This window comes from Fringilla coelebs (assembly GCF_963513975.1).
Source record: "Fringilla coelebs genome assembly, chromosome: 35".
In the NCBI taxonomy this organism is placed as follows: domain Eukaryota; kingdom Metazoa; phylum Chordata; class Aves; order Passeriformes; family Fringillidae; genus Fringilla; species Fringilla coelebs.
This window is the reverse complement of record NC_140061.1, coordinates 713004-733785: the sequence shown is the minus strand read 5'-3', so window position 1 is coordinate 733785 and position 20782 is coordinate 713004. Positions and strand designations below refer to the sequence as shown.

At 48.3% G+C, this 20782-nt stretch overlaps 3 protein-coding genes across 13 annotated transcripts in view; 2 read left to right on the top strand and 1 right to left on the bottom strand.

Moving 5' to 3' along the window:
- The window catches only part of FUS (FUS RNA binding protein), a 29382-nt gene extending 18108 nt beyond the window's left edge, over positions 1–11274 (bottom strand). Inside the window, exons 1-5 of the mRNA XM_084224277.1 lie at positions 11168–11274; positions 7201–7225; positions 6944–7095; positions 1326–1464; positions 158–231 (exon numbers count right to left, since the gene is read on the bottom strand). Coding sequence (XP_084080403.1) covers positions 158–231; positions 1326–1464; positions 6944–7095; positions 7201–7225; positions 11168–11180 — 403 coding nt within the window. The 5' untranslated portion in view covers positions 11181–11274. The remainder of the gene's footprint in view (positions 1–157; positions 232–1325; positions 1465–6943; positions 7096–7200; positions 7226–11167) is intronic.
- A 126-nt stretch (positions 11275–11400) lies between these two features.
- On the top strand, positions 11401–16572 carry LOC311164697 (uncharacterized protein; the record flags this gene model as incomplete). Of its 8 annotated transcripts, XM_084224257.1 has the most annotated exons (6): positions 11401–11509; positions 14203–14481; positions 16010–16192; positions 16265–16312; positions 16346–16375; positions 16409–16551. In XM_084224257.1, the coding sequence occupies exons 2-6, from the start codon at positions 14220–14222 to the stop codon at positions 16549–16551; spliced, it is 666 nt and encodes a 221-aa protein (XP_084080383.1). In that variant the 5' UTR covers positions 11401–11509; positions 14203–14219. The 8 variants fall into 8 exon arrangements, with proteins under 8 accessions (XP_084080383.1, XP_084080382.1, XP_084080381.1 ...); XM_084224256.1 differs by having other exon boundaries at positions 16010–16279; positions 16346–16402; positions 16472–16572; XM_084224255.1 differs by having other exon boundaries at positions 16346–16551.
- Positions 16573–16590: 18 nt separating this feature from the next.
- Positions 16591–17278, top strand: LOC311164698 (uncharacterized protein; the record flags this gene model as incomplete). 4 transcript variants are annotated; one of them, XM_084224259.1, is made up of 3 exons in its annotated part: positions 16591–16902; positions 17064–17096; positions 17130–17278. In XM_084224259.1, 3 exons carry the CDS (start codon positions 16591–16593, stop codon positions 17265–17267), a joined length of 483 nt encoding a protein of 160 aa, XP_084080385.1. In that variant the 3' UTR covers positions 17268–17278. The 4 variants fall into 4 exon arrangements, 3 of the variants coding, with proteins under 3 accessions (XP_084080385.1, XP_084080386.1, XP_084080384.1); XR_014616879.1 differs by having other exon boundaries at positions 16591–17096; positions 17172–17262; XM_084224260.1 differs by lacking the exon at positions 17064–17096.
- Between the last annotated feature and the right edge of the window lie 3504 nt (positions 17279–20782).

Sequence of the window (20782 nt, the reverse complement as noted above, 5' to 3'; positions counted from 1 at the left end):
GCCGCGGGGGGCTGGGAGTAGCCGGGGTAGGAGCAGCTCTGGAGCTCCCAGCAGTGACTGGGGCGGGGTTTGGGGTCACTGCCCGGGGATTTCAGCTAACAATAAACCCCAATCGCTATTAATTAGTCATTAATGAGTTAATTAATTAATTAATCACCTTCCAGAGGCCGAGGCAGCCGCGGGGGGCTGGGAGCAGCCGGGGTAGGAGGAGGTTTGGGTTCCCAGCAGTGACTGGGGCGGGGTTTGGGGTCACTGCTCAGGATTTCAGCTCACCAATCGCTACTAATTAATCACTAATTAGTTAATTAATTAATTAATCACCTTCCAGAGGCTGAGGCAGCCGCAGGGGGCTGGGAGCAGCCCAGGCAGGAGCAGCTCTGGGGTTCCCAGCAGTGACTGGGGCGGGGTTTGGGGTCACTGCTGGGGGATTTCAGCTAACAATAAACCCCAATCGCTATTAATTAGTCATTAATTAGTTAATTAATTAATTAATCACCTGCCAGAGGCCGAGGCAGCCGCGGGGGGCTGGGAGCAGCCGGGGCAGGAGCAGCTCTGGGGCTCCCAGCAGTGACTGGGGTCAGGTTTGGGGTCACTGCTCGAGGATTTCAGCTCACCAATCGCTATTAATTAGCCATTAATTAGTTAATTAGTTAATTAATCACCTTCCAGAGGCCGAGGCAGCCGCGGGGGGCTGGGAGTAGCCGGGGTAGGAGGAGGTTTGGGGCTCCCAGCAGTGACTGGGGTCAGGTTTGGGGTCACTGCTCGAGGATTTCAGCTCACTAATCGCTATTAATTAGCCATTAATTAGTAATTAGTTAATTAATCACTTTCCAGAGGCCGAGGCAGCCGCAGGGGGCTGGGAGCAGCCAGGGCAGGAGCAGCTCTGGGGTTCCCAGCAGTGACTGGGGTCAGGTTTGGGGTCACTGCTCGAGGATTTCAGCTCACCAATCAATATTAATTAGTCATTAATTAATTAATTAGTTAATTAATCACCTTCCAGAGGCCGAGGCAGCCGCAGGGGGCTGGGAGTAGCCGGGGTAGGAGGAGGTTTGGGGCTCCCAGCAGTGACTGGGGCGGGGTTTGGGGTCACTGCCCGGGGATTTCAGCTCACCAATCGCTATTAATTAGTCATTAATTAATTAATTAATTAATTAATCACCTTCCAGAGGCCGAGGCAGCCGCGGGGGGCTGGGAGTAGCCGGGGTAGGAGGAGGTTTGGGGCTCCCAGCAGTGACTGGGGTCAGGTTGGGCATCACTGCCTGGGGATTTCAGCTGACTAATCGCTATTAATTAGTCATTAATGAGTTAATTAATTAATTAATCACCTTCCAGAGGCTGAGGCAGCCGCGGGGGGCTGGGAGTAGCCGGGGTAGGAGGAGGTTTGGCCGTAGCTGCCCTGGGAGCTCTGCCCGGAGCCGAAGCCGCCGGAGCCGTAGGAGGGAGGAGCCGCCGGCGCTGAGTAACCTGGGAGGGCAATTAACAGTTAATTAGCGCTAATTAATGGTTAATTAAGAAATAGGGGGGGGAACAAGGGAAAAAAAAGGGAACTTAGGGGGAAAAGAGGAAAAAAAACTGAGGGAAAAAGGAGAAAAATGGGGGAAAAACAAGGTGGGATTGGAAAAAGCAGGGAGAGGGGGAGGTAATTATTAATTAATTAATGGTAATTAAAGGTTGGGTTTTTAATTAAAGGTTGGGTTTTAATTAGAATTGGGAAAAATTAAATTGAAATTGGGGAAAATAAGAGATGTTGGGAAAAACAACAGGGAAGTGAGAAATTAGAGGGGAAATATGGAGGAATTGAGAAGTAATTAAGAATTAATTAATGGTAATTAGAAATTAATTAGTGGGTAAAAAGAGGGAATTGGAGGGAAAATTGAAAAAAAACAGAGGAAAATGGGAGAAATGGGGAAAAAAACACAGGGAATGGGGAAATTTGGGAGGAAAAGCAAAGAAATTGGGAAATAATTAAGGGTTAATTAATGGTAATTAATGTTTAATTAAAAATGAAAGGGAAAATGAGGGAAAACCAGGCAGATTTGGAGTCATTTTTGGAGGTGTTTGGCCTCAATTTTGGGTTTAAAAGTGCCAATTTTGGGTCCAGTGGGATACAAGGATGGGGAATTTTGGGGATTTTGGGGATTTTTGGGGAATTTTGGGAAATTTTGGAAATTTGGGGGGAATTTTGGGAATTTTTTGGGGAATTTTTTGGGAAATTTTGGGTCCAAAAGTGCCAATTTTGGGTCCAGTGGGAAACAAGGATGGGGATTTTTAGGAATTTTGGGGATTTTTTGGGGAAATTTTGGGAATTTTGGGGGATTTTTTGGGGAATTTTGGGGATTTTTGGGGAATTTGGGGGATTTTGGGGGGAATTTTGGGGAATTTTTGGGATTTTTGTGGAATTTTTGTGGAATTTTTGGGATTTTTGGGGTATTTTGGGGATTTTGGGGGGATTTTTTGGGAATTTTGGGGGATTTTTGGGGAATTTTTGGAATTTTGGGGAATTTTTGGGAATTTTTGGAGAATTTTGGGGATTTTTAGGGAATTTTGGGGGAAATTTGGGGATTTTTGGGGAATTTTGGGGATTTTGGGGGATTTTTTGGGAAATTTTGGGGAATTTTTGGGGAATTTGGGGAAATTTTGGGGATTTTTTGGTCTCACTCACTGCTCTGGCTCTGCCCAGGCACTTCTGGGTTCGTTTTGGGTCCAAAGGAGCCAATTTTGGGTCCAGTGGGAAACAAGGATGAATATTTTGGGGAATTTTGGAGATTTTGGGGAAATTTTGGGGAATTTTGGGGGAATTTTGGAAATTTTGGGGGAATTTTGGGGGATTTTTTGGTCTCACTCACTGCTCTGGCTCTGCCCAGGCACTTCTGGGTCCATTTTGGGTCCAAAAGTGCCAATTTTGGGTTCAGTGGGAAACAAGGAAGGGGATTTTTGGGGATTTTGGGGGAATTTTGGGAATTTTTGGGGAAATTTTGGGAATTTGGGGGGATTTTTTGACCTCACTCACTGAACTGCCCCTGCCCAGGCACTTCTGGGTTCGTTTTGGGTCCAAATGTGCCAATTTTGGGTCCAGTGGGAAACAAGGATGGAGATTTTTGGGAATTTGGGGAATTTTGGGAGAATTTTTTTGGAAATTTGGGGAATTTTTGGGGAATTTTGGGGAATTTTTTGGTCTCACTCACTGAACTGCCCCTGCCCAGGAACTTCTGGGTCTGTTTTGGGTCCAAAGGGGCCAATTTTGGGTCCAGTGGGAAACAAGGATGGAGATTTTTGGGAATTTTGGGGATTTTTGGGAATTTTTGGGGAAATTTTGGGAATTTGGGGGGATTTTTTGACCTCACTCACTGCTCTGGCTCTGCCCAGGCACTTCTGGGTTCGTTTTGGGTCCAAATGTGCCAATTTTGGGTCCAGTGGGAAACAAGGATGGAGATTTTTGGGAATTTTGGGGATTTTTGGGGATTTTGGGAATTTTTGGGGTATTTTGGAAATTTTGGGGGAATTTGGGGGGAATTTTGGGGATTTTTTTAGTCTCACTCACTGCTCTGGCTCTGCCCAGGCACTTCTGGGCTCAGGTTTGGGTCCAAAGGTGCCAATTTTGGGTCAAGCGGGAAACAAGGATGGGGATTTTTGGGAATTTTGGGGATATTTGGGGATTTTGGGAATTTTTGGGGAATTTTGGGGGGAATTTTGGGGGATTTTTTGGTCTCACTCACTGCTCTGGCTCTGCCCAGGCACTTCTGGGTCCGTTTTGGGTCCAAAGGGGCCAATTTTGGGTCCAATAAGATACAAAGACGCAGATTTTGGGGAATTTTGGGGATTTTGGGGGAATTTCATTATTTTTTTGGGAATTTTGGGGGATGTTTGACCTCATTCACTGCTCTGGCTCTGCCCAGGCCGTTCTGGGCTCACTTTGGGGCACGTCTGGGTCAGTTTTGGGTCCAAATGAGCCGATTTTGGGTCTGAAGGGACACAAGGATGGGGATATTGGGGAATTTCTGGAATTTTTTTGGGAATTTCAGGACTTTTTTGGGAATTTGGGGGGATTTTTGACCTCATTCACTGCTCTGGCTCTGCCCAGGCACTTCTGGACTCAGTTTGGGGCAGGTCTGGGTCAGTTTTGGGTCCATTTTGGGTCTAAAGGTGCCGATTTCGGGTACAAAACCACCGATTTTGGGTCTGAAGTGACACAAGGATGAGGATTTTTGGGAATTTCAGAAATTTTTGAGAGAATTTCAGGATTTTGGGGGGGATTTTTGACCTCATTCACTGCTCTGGCTCTGCCCAGGCAGTTCTGGGCTCAGTCTGGAGCAGGTTTGGGTCAGTTTTGGGTCCCAAAGTGCCGATTTTGGGTCTGAAGGGACACAAGGCTGGGGATTTTTGGGAATTTCAGGAATTTTGGGGGAATTTTGGGGGATTTTTTGAGTATTTGAGGAATTTTCTACCTCATTCACTCCTCTGGCTCTGCCCAGGCAGTTCTGGGCTCAATTCTGGGTCAGTTTTGGGTCCGAAAGTGCCGATTTTGGGTCTGAAGGGACACAAGGATGGGGATTTTTGGGAATTTCAGGAATGTTTGGGGAATTTTTGGGAATTTTTGACTTTATTCACTGCTCTGGCTCTGCCCAGGCAGTTCTAGGCTCAGTTTGGGTCAGTTTTGAGTCCATTTTGGGTCTAAAAATGGCGATTTCAGCTACAAAGCCACCGATTTTGGGTCTTTAGGGACACAAGGCTGGGGATTTTTGGGAATTTCAGAAATTTTTTGGGAATTTTGACCTCATTCACTGCTCTGGCTCTGCCCAGGCAGTTCTGGGCTCAGTTTGGGTCAGTTTTGGGTCAATTTTGGGTCCAAAGGTGCTGATTCCGGGCACAAAAAGTGCCAATTTTGGGTATGAATGAACACAATGATGGGAATTTTTTGGGAATTTCAGGAATTTTTGGGGAATTTTGGGGGATTTTTTGAGTATTTGGGGAATTTTCTACCTCATTCACTGCTCTGGCTCTGCCCAGGCACTTCTGGGCTCAGTTTGGAGCAGGTTTGGGTCAGTTTTGGATCCGTAAGTGCCAATTTTGGGTCTGAAGGGACACAAGGATGGGGATTTTTGGGAATTTCAGGAATTTTTGGGGGAATTTTGACCTCACTCACTGCTCTGGCTCTGCCCAGGCAGTTCTGGGCTCAGTTTGGGTCAGTTTTGGGTCAATTTTGGGTCCAAAGGTGCTGATTCCGGGCACAAAAAGTGCCAATTTTGGGTATGAATGAACACAATGATGGGAATTTTTTGGGAATTTCAGGAATTTTTGGGGAATTTTGGGGGATTTTTTGAGTATTTGGGGAATTTTCTACCTCATTCACTGCTCTGGCTCTGCCCAGGCAGTTCTGGGCTCAATTCTGGGTCAGTTTTGGGTCCATTTTGGGTCCCAAAGTGCCGATTTTGGGTCTTTAGGGACACAAGGATGAGGATTTTTGGGAATTTCAGGAATTTTTGAGGGAATTTCAGGATTTTTTGGGGAATTTTAGACCTCATTCACTGCTCTGCCTCTGCCCAGGCACTTCTGGGCTCAGTTTAGGACACGTCTGGATCAATTTTGGGTCCAAAGGTGCCGATTTTGGGTCCAAAGGTGCCGATTCCGGGTACAAAACCACCGATTTTGGGTCTGATGTGACACAAGGCTGGGGATTTTTGGGAATTTCAGGAATTTTTGGGAATTCTGTCGCACTCACCGCTCTGGCTCTGACCGTAGGAGGAGCTGTACCCCCCCTGGCCATACCCAGTGTCCCAGCTCTGCCCTTGGGGCACTGCTGGGCTCAGGTTTGGGTCCTGAAGTGCCGATTTTGGGTCTGAAGGGACACAAGGATGGGGATTTTTGGGAATTTCAGGAATTTTTGGGGGAATTTTGGGGTATTTTTGACCTCATTCACTGCTCTGGCTCTGCCCAGGCATTTCTGGGCTCAATTCTGGGTCAGTTTTGGGTCCGAAAGTGCCGATTTTGGGTCTTTAGGGACACAAGGATGGGGATTTTTGGGAATTTCAGGAATTTTTGAGGGAATTTCAGGATTTTTTGGGTAATTTTTGACCTCACTCACTGCTCTGGCTCTGCCCAGGCCGTTCTGGGCTCAGTTTGGAGCTGGTTTGGGTCAATTTTGGGTCCAAAGGTGCCAATTCCGGGTACAAAACCACCGATTTTGGGTCTGAAGTGACACAAGGATGGGGATTTTTGGGGAATTTCAGGAATTTTTGGGGAATTTTGACCTCATTCACTGCTCTGGTTCTGCCCAGGCACTTCTGGGCTCACTTTGGGGCAGCTCTGGGTCAGTTTTGGGTCATAAAGTGCAAATTTTGGGTATGAATGAACACAATGATAGGAATTTTTTGGGAATTTCGGGATTTTTTGGAGGAATTTCAGGACTTTTTTGGGAATTTGGCAGATTTTTGACCTCATTCACTGCTCTGCCTCTGCCCAGGCAGTTCTGGGCTCAGTTTGGAGCAGGTTTGGGTCCATTTTGGGTCCCAAAGTGCTGATTTTGAGTCTGAAGGGACACAAGGATGGGGATTTTTGGGAATATCAGGAGTTTTTGGGGGAATTTTGGGGGATGTTTGAGTTCATTCACTGCTCTGGCTCTGCCCAGGAAGTTTTGGGGTCAGTTCTGGGTCAGTTTTGGGTCCAAATGAGCCGATTTTGGGTCTGAAGGGACACAATGATGGGGATTTTTGGGAATATCAGGAATTTCTGAGGGAACTTTAGGATTTTTTGGGAAATTTTTGACCTCATTCACTGCTCTGCCTCTGCCCAGGCAGTTCTGGGCTCACTTTGGGGCAGGTTTGGGTCAATTTTGGGTCCAAAGGTGCCAATTCTGGGTACAAAACCACCGATTTTGGGTCTGAAGGGACACAAGGATGGGGATTTTTGGGAATTTCAGGAATTTTGGGAATTCTGTCGGACTCACCGCTCTGGCTCTGGCCGTAGGAGGAGCTGTACCCCCCCTGGCCATACCCAGTGTCCGAGCTCTGGCCGTAGCCGCCGTAGCTCTGCTGGGAGTAGCTCTGCCCCCCTCCCTGAGAGTAGCTCTGGCTGGGGGGGGCGGGGTAGGCGCCGTAACTGAGGAGAAAAAAATCCAAATTTAGGATAAAATTCCATCAGGGAATGGAGATTTTTTTTCCCAAGGGCAGGAAAGGGTTAAAAGGAGGGGGAGGGGTGTCGTACCTTTGCGTCGCCGTCTGGCTGTAATCTGGGGAGGAAAGGGTTAAAAAGTGAATGTTAATCAGGCAGAAATTAATTAAAATAAAACTATTTTCCCTGATTTATTACATCTGGGGAGGAAAGGGTTAAACTTAAAGGTTAATGAAGCAGAAAATAATTAAAATAACTCTGTCTTTACTGATTTATTACATCTGGGGAGGAAAGGGTTAAAAAGTGGAGGCTAATCAAGCAGAAATTAATTAAAATGAATCAATTTTCCATTTTTAATGACATCTGGGGAGAAAAGGGTTAAAAAGTGGAGGTCAATCAAGCAGAAAATAATTAAAATAAATCTATTTTTCCTGATTTATGACATCTGGGGGAGGAAAGGGTTAAAAAGTGGAGGTTAATTAAGAAAAAAATAATTAAAATAACTCTGTTTTTACTGATTTGTGACATCTGGGGAGGAAAGGGTTAAAAAGTGGAGGTTAATTAAGCAAAAAATAATTAAATCAACTCTGTTTTCCCTGATTTATATCATCTGGGGCAGAAAGGGTTAAAAAAGTTGAGGTTAATCAAGCAGAAAATAATTTAAATGAATCAATTTTTTTTTCTTTATGACATCTGGGGGAGGAAAGGGTTAAAAGTTGAGCTTAAGCAAAAAATAATTAAAATAAATCTATTTCCCCTGATTTATTACATCTGGAGTGGAAAGGGTTTAAAAATATAAGTCAAGCAGGAAATAATTAAAATAACTCTGTTTTCCCTGATTTATTACATCTGGAGTGGAAAGGGTTAAAAAGTGGAGGCTAATCAAGCAGAAATTAATTAAAATGAATCAATTTTCCATTTTTAATGACATCTGGGGAGGAAAGGGTTAAAATGGTGAGGTTAATCAAGCAGAAAATAATTAAAATAAATCTATTTTCCCTGATTTGTTACATCTGGGGAGGAAAGGGTTAAAATGGTGAGGTTAATCAAGCAGAAAATAATTAAAATAAACCAATTTTTTTTTTCTTTATGACATCTGGGGGAGGAAAGGGTTAAAAAATTGAGGTGAATCAAGCAGAAAATAATTAAAATAAATCTATTTTCCCTGATTTATGACATCTGGGGAGGAAAAGGTTAAAAAGTTGAGGTTAATCAGGCAGAAAAGAATTAAAATAAATCTATTTTTCCTGATTTATGACATCTGGGGAGGAAAGGGTTAAAAAGTGGAGGTTAATCAAGCAGAAAATAATTAAAATTAATCAGTTTTTCCCTGATTTATTACAGCTGGGGTGGAAAGGGTTAAAAAACTGAGGTTAATCAAGCAGAAAATAATTAAAATAAATCTATTTTCCCTGATTTGTGACATCTGGGGAGGAAAGGGTTAAAGAATTTGGGGTTAATCAAGCAAAAAATGTTTAAAATAAAGAAATGTTTTCCTAATTTCTGAAGTTTGGGGAGGAAAGGGTTAAAAAGTGGGGTTAATTTAAGAAAAATTATTAAAAAATAAAAATATTTTGCATAAATTATTAAATCTAGAAAGAGATAAAAAAATTGGAGTTAATTTATCAGGAATCATTTAAATAAATCAATTTTTCCATATTAATTAAATGTGGAGAGGAAAGAGTTAAAAAAATGGGGTTAATTAATGATAAATCAATAAAAATAAAAATATTTGCCCCGATTTATCAAATCTGGATTAAAAAATTGGAGATAATTAATCCAAAAAATCACTTTAAATAAATCAATTATCCTTATTTATTGATTCTGGAAAGGGTTAAAAGATTTGTGTTAATTATTCAAAGTAAAATAAAATAATTTCATTTTGTTTTCCTGATTTTATTAGGTATTTATAAGTTATTAAAATAATTTTTAATTATGGGAATAAGGGCAGAAATATTTTGGAATAAACCCATTTAATTAAAATTACGGGTTATTGATTAAATGATTTAAAAACTAATTAAAAGCACTTTAATAACCAATAATGAGGAAAAAAAAAATCACCCCAATAATACCTAAAACCTTTTACACGAGCCAATAAATAAAATAAAATATTTTCAATTACAAAAAAATCATTAAAAAACCTAAAATAAATCAAATTTTAACGCTTGCCGAGCCTAAAAACACCTTTAAATACAAAAATAAATTAATTAAGGGTGTTACTTATTAACGGGAAGTATCTAACTAACGAAATAAATTTAAAAAGCACTTAAAAATAAATATATTTTATCGATTTAATTGGACTATTGAGAGTAATTTTTGATTTTAGGGCAGAAATAGAAAAATTTTGACATAAAATAAAGAAAAAATTGGGTGTTTCACCCACCCAGAAGCACCAAATCGCTGCTGGAGAGCGAAATTTCCCGCCCAAATAGAAAATTTAAGATTTTATCACCTCAAATCACGGCAAATTTTGATTTTTTAATTGTAAATAAAGTGAAATTAAAGATTAATTTTATTATTTCGATACGAAAACGGACGTGAAGCCTTAAAGCCCCTCAGGCTGAGCACAACAAAAAAAGGTCTGAAATTCCGGTTTTTATAGCAAATATCCCCCTCTAAAAACACTCAGAGCTCGAATTTAATGATTTACGTGCCCTAAAACATAAAAATTAAAATAAATTTAATTTTTTAGACAGAAAAATTCCAAGAAAAAGTTAAAATTCCCTTTAGGCGCCGCACAACAAAAGGGGGTGTGAAAGCACATGGTTCTAACGGCAAAAAGTTTCTAAAACCTCTCAAGATCATGAAATGAAACAATTCATACATAAAATTAAAATGGATTCATTAAAATTTAAAAATTTAGTCGTTAAAATGGAAGGGAAATTTTAAAATCCCCTCAGGCTTTGCCTAACAAAAGGCGTGCCCGGGGGGCAATATTTTGAGAGTCTGAAAAACCTGCATTTACCATCACATTTCCCCGAAAAAATGACATAAACAGCACAATAAACGACAAATTTGATTTTAAAAAATTATATTTCATTAAAATACGTTTAATTTTCCCTCAGAAATCCGCCCTGAAGAGTGCGGAACTGAACCCTCCCCCTCACGACACGGCGGCAAATTCCCGCCTCGCAGGGTGACAAAAACAGCGGGAAGGATTTTTAACGTTGAAACCCAAGTTTTAAGGTTTAATTTCCGATGTACTTGTTTAATTCGATTCAATTTGATTTGATTTGATTGAAATTGATTAAATTTGATTTAACGGAAGGACCCGGATGTGTCACTGCGGCAGCGGCGCCGCGCACGCGCCGCGCGCACAAAATGGCGGCGGTGGCGCAGAGGCAAAACCACAAAATGGCGGGCGGGGGAAAAAGCGGGTCCCAGACCCCTTAAAACACCCCGAAATTACCCCAGAATCGAAATAGATTCCCGGGAATTTCACCGAAAATTCAAGTATTTGTGTTAAAATTGAGGGTTTCGGGGTTAATTGTGTTCTCCGCTGCAGGCGCGCAGCATCCGGGCGCGGCGCTTTGTTCGGCCCCCGCCCCATCCGCGATGGTTTTAGCAGTAAAAATAACCCAGAAAAACGCCCGAAATTTGCGGTTTCGTCTTGAAGTAATGTTGTTAAATTGGTGAAATAGTAAAAGGAAAAGGGAAAATAAATTAGAAATAAAAAAAAAAAAGAGAAATGAGGCGTGGCGGAAACGGGGCGGCATCAAACCCCACACAGTGCAAATCACACGCAGCCCCGGAGCAGCGCTGACGGTGAAAAACCCACAATGAAACAACGCCTTGACTACACCAATTAATGACGAAATGACCATTACAAAGAGCATTAATTAAACGGAACACAACCAACGCCGTGTTAAGCGCGGCGGCCGCCGGAACCCCCTCAAGGTTTCCCCCCCCCACGGCGGTCCCCGGACCGCGCTGGGCGCTGCAGCCCCCGCCCGCCCCCGGGGTCCCCGGGGCAAGGAGGGGTCTGGGGGTCCCTCCCCGGTGCTCGGGGGTCCCTTCCCGGGGTAAAGGGGGAGCTGCGGGGTCCCCACGCCGCCGGTACCGTTGGAGGCCATGGCGGTGCCGCGCCTTCCGCGTCCGCTCCACGTGGCGCCCGCACTGCGCGCCGCGCGCGCCCGCCCGCCCTTTTATAGCCTCGGCCGGCGCGTCCCACCCACCCCTGTGCGGGAGGGGGAGGGGGAAGAGCTCCCCCTGGAGGTGGTACGGTCCTGGCGGGAAAAGGGGGCGGGAGGGCAGAGCGGTGGGCGGGGCGAGGGGCGGGGCTATAAATAGCGGAGGAGCCTATAGGGGACAGGGCCCTATAGAAGAGACAGGGCCCTATAGAAAGGACAGGGCCCTATAGAAAGGACAGGGCCCTATAGGGGCTGTAAGGGGCACCGAGCAGGTACGGGGAGGGGTTCTATAGGGGAGAGGAACCTATAGGGGGTGGGGGAGGGGATTCTATAGGGGAGAGGAACCTATAGAGGGTGGGGGAGGGGATTCTATAGGGGAGGGGAACCTATAGAGGGTGGGGGAGGGGAGAGGAACTTATAGAGGGTGGGGGAGGGGATTCTATAGGGGAGGGAAACCTATAGAGGGTGGGGGAGGGGATTCTATAGGGGAGAGGAACCTCTGGAGGGTGGGGGAGGGGATTCTATAGGGGAGAGGAACCCATAGAGGGTGGGGGAGGGGATTCTATAGGGGAGGGAAACCTATAGAGGGTGGGGGTGGGGATTCTATAGGGGAGAGGAACCTATAGAGGGTGGGGGAGGGGATTCTATAGGGGAGGGGAGCCTATAGAGGGTGGGGGAGGGGATTCTATAGGGGAGAGGAACCTCTAGAGGGTGGGGGAGGGGAGAGGAACCTATAGAGGGTGGGGGAGGGGATTCCATAGGGGAGAGGAACCTATAGAGGGTGGGGGAGGGGATTCCATAGGGGTTGGGGGGAGGATGGGATGGGACCGTATGGAGGGTGGGGGAGGGGTTTCTATAGGGGATGGGGGGGGTCTATAGGGGGTGGGACCGTATGGAGGGTGGGGGAGGGGATTCCATAGGGGATGGGGGGGGTCTATAGGGGGTGGGACCCTTTGGAGGGTGGGGGAGGGGTTCTACAGGGATCCCATCGTGTCCAGTGTCCACTCCCCTGTACACTCCCAGTGTCCACTCCAGTGTCCACTCCCCCTCCCATTCCCCATTTCCAGTGTCCACTCCCACTGTCTGTCCACTCCATGCCCCCTCCCCACTCCCTCTGTCCACTCTCTGTCCACTCCCAGTGTCCAGTGTCCACTCCCAGTGTCCACTGTCCACTCCCCACTCCCACTGTCCATTCCCAGTGTCCACTCCATGTCCACTCCGTGTCCACTCCATGTCCACTCCCAGTGTCCACTCACTGTCCACTCCATGTCCACTCCATGTCCACTCCATGTCCACTCCATGTCCACTCCCAGTGTCCACTCTGTCCACTCCATATCCGCTCTGTGTCCATTCCATGTCCACTCCCAGTGTCCACTCCATGTCCACTCCATGTCCACTCCCATTGTCCACTCCATGTCCACTCCATGTCCACTCCCATTGTCCACTCCATGTCCACTCCATGTCCACTCCCATTGTCCACTCCATGTCCACTCCATGTCCACTCCCATTGTCCACTCCGTGTCCACTCCATGTCCACTCCCATTGTCCACTCCATGTCCACTCCCATTGTCCACTCTCATTGTCCACTCCGTGTCCACTCCATGTCCACTCCATGTCCACTCCATGTCCACTCCCATTGTCCACTCCATGTCCACTCCATGTCCACTCCCATTGTCCACTCCATGTCCACTCCAGTGTCCACTCCCATTGTCCACTCTCATTGTCCATTCCATGTCCACTCCAGTGTCCACTCCATGTCCACTCCCATTGTCCACTCCCATTATCCACTCCCAGTGTCCACTCCATTGTCCACTCCATTGTCCACTCCATTGTCCACTCCCAGTGTCCACTCCATTGTCCACTCCATGTCCACTCCATGTCCACTCCCATTGTCCACTCCTCACTCCCATTGTCCACTCCATGTCCACTCCCATTGTCCACTCCATGTCCACTCCCAGTGTCCACTCCATGTCCACTCTGTGTCCACTCCAGTGTCCAGTACACTCCCCTCTCCATTGTCCACTCCACTGTCCACTCCATGTCCACTCCTACTGTCCACTCCAATGTCCACTCCCCACTCCCACTGTCCACTCGTGTCCACCCCACTGTCCAGTGTCCACTGTCCACTCCCCACTCCAGTGTCCACTCCAGTGTCCACTCCCCCTCCCATTCCCCATTTCCAGTGTCCACTCCCACTGTCTGTCCCCTCCATGCCCCCTCCCCACTCCCTCTGTCCACTCTGTGTCCACTCCCAGTGTCCAGTGTCCACTCTGTGTCCACTCCCAGTGTCCCACTGTCCACTCTGTGTCCAGTGTCCACTCCCAGTGTCCACTCCATGTCCACTCCCAGTGTCCACTGCTATTGTCCACTCCATGTCCACTCCATGTCCACTCCCAGTGTCCACTCCGTGTCCACTCTGTGTCCACTCCCATTGTCCACTACTCACTCCCATTGTCCACTCCATGTCCACTCTGTGTCCACTCCATGTCTACTCTGTGTCCATTCCAGTGTCCACTCTGTGTCCACTCCAGTGTCCAGTACACTCCCCTCTCCATTGTCCACTCTGTGTCCACTCTGTGTCCATTCCAGTGTCCACTCTGTGTCCACTCTGTGTCCATTCCAGTGTCCACTCTGTGTCCACTCCATGTCCACTCCATGTCCACTCCATGTCCACTCTGTGTCCACTCCATGTCCACTCCATGTCCACTCTGTGTCCACTCCATGTCCACTCCAGTGTCCACTCCATGTCCACTCCATGTCCACTCTCACTGTCCACTCCATGTCCACTCCATGTCCACTCTCACTGTCCACTCCATGTCCACTCTGTGTCCACTCACTGTCCACTCCATGTCCACTCCATGTCCACTCCCACTGTCCACTCCAGTGTCCAGTCCACTCCCCACTCCCTATGTCCACTCTGTGTCCACTCACTGTCCACTCAGTGTCCACTCCGTGTCCCCTCCAGCGTCCCTCTCCGTCCCCATGGCCGCGCTGGACGCCGTCCGAGCGGGCGGCCGGAGCCTGGATCGCCGCCTGGACCGGGTGTCGGGCCGGGCGCTGCTGTCCGGCCTGCGGGCGGCCGGAGCCGTGTCCGAGCCCGAGCTGGCCGCGCTCGGACCGCCGGACAGCGGGGGCTGGGCGCGGCGGCTCCGCGCTCTGGCCGCGGCCAAAGGCGACCGGACGTGCCGGGTGCTGCTGACCGTCCTGGAGGGGCTGGAGGGGCCGCCCCGGCCGGGGCCCTTCGGTGAGTGACCGCTGCGCTGGCCGGCCCAGGGGGCAGTGGGCACTCAGTGGTCACTCTGTGGTCACTCTGTGGTCATTTTTGGGTTTTTGGGGGGATTTGTTTCCCGTTTTTCCGAAATTTTTTGGATTATGACCACTCCACTGTCCGGCCAAGGGGGCAGTGGTCATCCCAGTGGTCACTCCGGTGGTCACTCCAGTGGTCACTCCAGTGGTCACTCCGGTGGTCATCCCAGTGATTACTCCAGTGGTCACTCTGTGGTCACTCCGGTGGTCAGTTTGGGAGATTTTCCTGGTTTTGCCAATTTTTATCACTCCAAACTTTGCTGAGTGACCGCTCTGATGTCCGGCCATAGGGTCAGTACCCAGTGGTCACTCCAGTGGTCACTCCGGTGGTCACTCTGTGGTCACTCCAGTGGTCACTCCAGGGGTCATTTTTGGGTTTTTTGGGGATTTGTTTCCCGTTTTTCCTAATTTTTTGGATTGTGACCACTCCGCTGTCTGGCTGATGGGGCAGTGGTCACTCCAGTGGTCACTCCAGTGGTCACTCCAGTGGTCACTCCAGTGGCCATCCCAGTGGTCACTCCAGTGGACACTCCAGTGGTCACTCGGGTGGTCATCCCAGTGGTCACTCCAGTGGTCATCCCAGTGGTCCTTCCAGTGGTCACTCCAGTGGTCACTCCAGTGGCCATCCCAGTGGTCATTCCAGTGGTCACTCCGGTGGTCACTCCAGTGGTCACTCCAGTGGTCACTCCAGTGGCCATCCCAGTGGTCATTCCAGTGGTCACTCCGGTGGTCACTCTGTGGTCACTCCAGTGGTCACTCCTGTGGTCACTCCGGTGGTCACTCCTGTGGTCACTCCAGTGGTCACTCCGGTGGTTACTCCAGTGGTCACTCCAGTGGCCATCCCAGTGGTCACTCATTGGTCACTCATTGGTCACTCAGCGGTCACTCAGTGGTCACTCAGGGTCACTCATTGGTCACTCAGGGGTCACTCACTGGTCACTCAGTGGTCAGTGGCCACTCAGGGTCACTCAGGGTCACTCAGTGGTCAGTGGTCACTCATTGGTCACTCAGTGGTCACTCAGTGGTCACTCATTGGTCACTCATTGGTCACTCAGTGGTCACTCAGTGGTCACTTAGGGTCACTTTTCCCATTTTCCCCAGATTTTTACGACCCCCCTTTGATGAGTGACTGCTCTGATGTCTGACCATGGGGCCAGTGGTCAGTGGTCACTCAGGGGTCACTCAGTGGTCACTCAGGGGTCACTCAGTGGTCACTCAAGGGTCAGTGGTCACTCATTGGTCACTCACTGGTCACTCATTGGTCAGTGGTCACTCAGTGGTCACTCAGGGTCACTCAGTGGTCACTCAGGGTCACTCAGTGGTCACTGGTCACTCACTGGTCACTCACTGGTCACTCAGGGGTCAGTGGTCACTCATTGGTCACTCCTTGGTCACTCACTGGTCAGTGGTCACTCACTGGTCACTCACTGGTCACTCATGGTCACTTTTCCCGTTTTTCCCCCCAGATTTTTACGACCCCCAGCGCGACGCCGCCCCCGCGCACCGCTCGGACTGTCCGTGCTGCCGGCCGGAGTGCGGCCGGACACTGCCCGGGGAGGAGGAGGAGGGGGCTGGACAGGGGGAGGAAGGCCCCGAGGAGGAGGAGGAGGGGGCCGGACCGCGGGAGGAAGGCCCCGAGGATGATGAAGGTGAACCCAAAAATGAGGAAGAAAACCCCGAGGAGGATGATGGAGGTGATGAAGGCCCTGAGGATGATGAAGGAGAACCCAAAAATGGTGATGAAGGCCCCGAGGATGATGATGATGGAGGTGATGAAGGCCCTGAGGATGATGATGATGGAGGTGATGAAGGCCCTGATGAAGATGAAGGTGGTGATGAAGGCCCCGGGGATGATGAAGGTGGAGGGGATGAAGGCCCCGATGAGGATGATGGAGGTGATGAAGGCCCCGGGGATGATGAAGGTGGAGGGGATGAAGGCCCTGATGATGATGATGGTGGTGATGAAGGCCCCGGGGATGATGATGAAGGTGGAGGGGATGAAGATTAAAGGGAGGGGCTGAGGAGGAGGAAGAGGGAGAACCCAAAAATGGCGATGAAGGCCCCGAGGATGATGAAGATGAAGGCCCCGATGATGATGAAGGTTGAGGTGATGAAGGCCCTGATGAAGATGAAGGAGAACCCAAAAATGGCGATGAAGGCCCCGAGGATGATGATGGAGGTGATGAAGGAGAACCCAAAAATGGCGATGAAGGCCCCGAGGATGATGATGGAGGTGATGAAGGCCCTGATGATGATGAAGATGAAGGTGGTGATGAAGGCCCTGGGGATGATGAAGGTGGAGGGGATGAAGGCCCCGATGAGGATGATGGAGGTGATGAAGGCCCTGAGGATGATGAAGGTGGAGGCGATGAAGGCCCTGGGGATGATGATGGAGGTGATGAAGGCCCCGGGGATGATGATGAAGGTGGAGGAGGGGATGAAGATTAAAGGGAGGGGATGAGGAGGAGGAGGAGGAGGGAGAACCCAAAAATGACGATGAAGGCCCCGAGGATGAGGAAGGTGGAGGTGATGAAGGCCCTGAGGATGATGAAGGTGGAGGTGATGAAGGCCCTGGGGATGATGAAGGAGAACCCAAAAATGGCGATGAAGGCCCCAAGGATGATGGAGGTGATGAAGGCCCCGAGGATGATGAAGGTGGAGGCGATGAAGGCCCCGGGGATGATGAAGGTGGAGGAGGGGATGAAGATTAAAGGGAGGGGCTGAGGAGGAGGAGGAGGAGAGTGGAGGGGAGGAAGATGATGAAGATGAGGAGGAATTTTGGGTCCAAAAAAGGCCCAAATTGGACACTTGGTCCTCCATGATGATGATGATGAAGATGAAGAATTTTGGGTCAAAAAGGCCCAAATTGGACTTCTGGTCCTCCATGATGATGAAGACGAAGATGATGATGATGATGATGAAGATGATGAAGAATTTTGGGTCCAAAAAGGCCCAAATTGGACACTTGGACAGTGATGATGATGAAGATGATGAAGATGATGATGAGGATGATGAAGATGAGGAGGAATTTTGGGTCAAAAAAGGCCCAAATTGGACACTTGGTCCTCCATGATGAAGATGAAGATGATGATGATGATGATGAAGATGAAGATGATGAAGAGTTTTGGGTCCAAAAAAGGCCCAAATTGGACTTCTGGTCCTCCATGATGATGAAGATGAAGATGATGATGATGATGAAGATGAGGAATTCTGGGTCAAAAAAGGCCCAAATTGGGCTTCTGGTCCTCCATGATGATGAAGATGATGATTATGATGATGAAGAATTTTGGGTAAAAAAGGCCTAAATTGGACACTTGGACGGTGATGATGATGATGATGATGAAGATGATGATGATGAGGATGAAGAATTTTGGGTCAAAAAAGCCCAAATTGGACATTTGGACGGTGATGAGGATGAAGATGATGATGATGAAGATGAGGAGGAATTTTGGGTCAAAAAAGGCCCAAATTGGACACTTGGACGGTGATGAGGATGAAGATGATGAAGATGAAGATGATGATGAGGATGACGATGATGAGGATGATGAAGATGAAGATGATGAAGAATTTTGGGTCCAAAAAGGCCCAAATTGGGCCCTGGTCCTGCCCCACCCCCACCCGGAGCCTTCCTCCCTCCCCTCCTCCCCCTCACCCCTCCCCCCATCAAGCCCCGCCCCCAATCAAGCCCCACCCCAATAAAGCCCCGCCCCCTCTGCATCGTCCACTCTGGGCTCTCCTTGACACCCCCGATGACCAATGGGCACTCTGGGGGCGTGGCCTTGACCCACGATGACCAATGGGCACTCTGGGGGCGTGGCCTTGACCCACAATGACCAATGGTCACTCTGGGGGCGTGGCCTTGACCCCACCATGACCAATGGTCACTCTGGGGGCGTGGCCTTGACCCACGATGACCAATGGTCACTCTGGGGGCGTGGCCTTGACTCACAATGACCAATGGTCACTCTGGGGGCGTGGCCTTGACCCAGGATGACCAATGGTCACTCTGGGGGCGTGGCCTTGACCCCACCATGACCAATGGTCACTCTGGGGGCGTGGCCTTGACCCACAATGACCAATGTCCACTCTGGGGGTGTGGCCTTGACCCACCATGACCAATGGTCACTCTGCAGGCGTGGCCTTGACCTACGATGACCAATGGTCACTCTGGGGGCGTGGCCTTGACCCAAGATGACCAATGGGCACTCTGGGGGCGTGGCCTTGACCCACGATGACCAATGGACACACTGGGGGCGTGGCCTTGACCCCCAATGACCAATGGGCACTCTGGGGGCGTGGCCTAGAACCACAATGACCAATGTCCACTCTGGGGACGTGGCCTTGACCCCACCATGACCAATGGGCACTGGGGGGTGTGGCCTTGACCCCAGGATGACCAATGGTCATTCTGGAAGGTTCTCCCTGATTTTTTAACGACCAAACCCAACTCTGGAAGGTTCTCCATGACCTCGATGACCAAACCCAACTTTGGAAGGTTCTCCATGACCTCGATGACCAAACCCAACTTTGGAAGGTTCTCCATGACTTTAATGACCAAACCCAACTTTTTAGGGTTTTCCCCAACTTTGGAAGGTTCTCCTTGACCTCGATGACCAAACCCAACTTTGAAGAGTTCTCCACCATTTTAATGACCCAAAAAATCCAATTTTGGAAGGTTCTCCATGACTTTAATGACCAAACTCAACTTTTGAGGGTTTTCCCCAACTCTGGAAGGGTCTCGATGACCTTGATGACCAAACCCAACTTTGGAAGAATCTCCCCAACTTTGAAGAGTTCTCCATAATTTTAATGACCCAAAAGTCCAAATTTGGAGGGTTCTCCATGACCTTGATGACCCAAACCCAACTTTGGAAGGTTCTCCTTGACCTCGATGACCAAACCCCAACTTTGGAAGGTTCTCCATGATTTTAATGACCACACCCCAACTTTTAGGGGTTCCACCACCCCACAGTCCAACTTTGGCAGGTTCTCCTTGACCTTGATGACCAAACCCAACTTTGAAGAGTTCTCCACAATTTTAATGACCCAAAAGTCCAACTTTGGAGGGTTCTCCATGGTTCCCATGACCAAACCCAACTTTGGAAGGTTCTCCCCAACTTTTAAGAGTTCTCCATGGTTTTTACGACCAAACCCAACTTTGGAGGGTTCTCCTTGACTTCAACGACCAAACCCCAACTTTGGAAGCTTCTCCATGATTCCCATGACCAAACCCAACTTTGGAAGGTTCTCCTTGGTTCCCATGACCAAACCCAACTTTGGAAGGTTCTCCTTGACCTCGATAACCAAACCCCAACTTTGAAGAGTTCTCCACCATTTTAATGACCCAAAAACCCAATTTTGGAAGGTTCTTGATGACTTTAATGACCAAACCCCAACTTTGGAGGGTTCTCCTTGACATTGATGACCACACCCCAACTTTGAAGAGTTCTCCATCATTTTAATGACCCAAAAGTCCAACTTTGGAAGGTTCTCCTTGGTTTTAATGACCAAAACCCAACTTTTGACAATTCTCCCCAACTTTTAAGAGTTCTCCATGATTTTAATGACCAAACCCCAATTTTTAGGGGCTCCACGACCCAAAAGTCCAACTTTGGAAGGTTCTCCATGGTTTTAACAACCAAACCCCAACTTTGGAGGGTTCTCCATGGTTTTAACAACCAAACCGAACTTTGGAAGGTTCTCCTTGACCTTGATGACCAAACCCCAACTTTGGAAGGTTCTCCATGATTTTAATGACCAAACCCCAACTTTTAGGGGTTCCACCACCCCACAGTCCAACTTTGGAAGGTTCTCCATGGTTCCCATGACCAAACCCAACTTTGGAAGGTTCTCCCCAACTTTTAAGAGTTCTCCATGGTTTTTACGACCAAACCCAACTTTGGAGGGTTCTCCTTGACTTCAACGACCAAAACCCAACTTTGGAAGGTTCTCCATGACCTCGATGACCAAACCCCAACTTTGAAGAGTTCTCCACCATTTTAATGACCCAAAAATCCAATTTTGGAAGGTTCTTGTTGACTTTAATGACCAAACCCCAACTTTGGAAGGTTCTCCTTGACCTTGATGACCAAACCCCAACTTTGAAGAGTTCTCCATAATTTTAATGACCTCAAAGTCCAACTTTGGAGGATTCTCCTTGGTTTTAATGACCAAAACCCAACTTTTGACAATTCTCCCCAACTTTTAAGAGTTCTCCATGATTTTAATGACCAAACCCC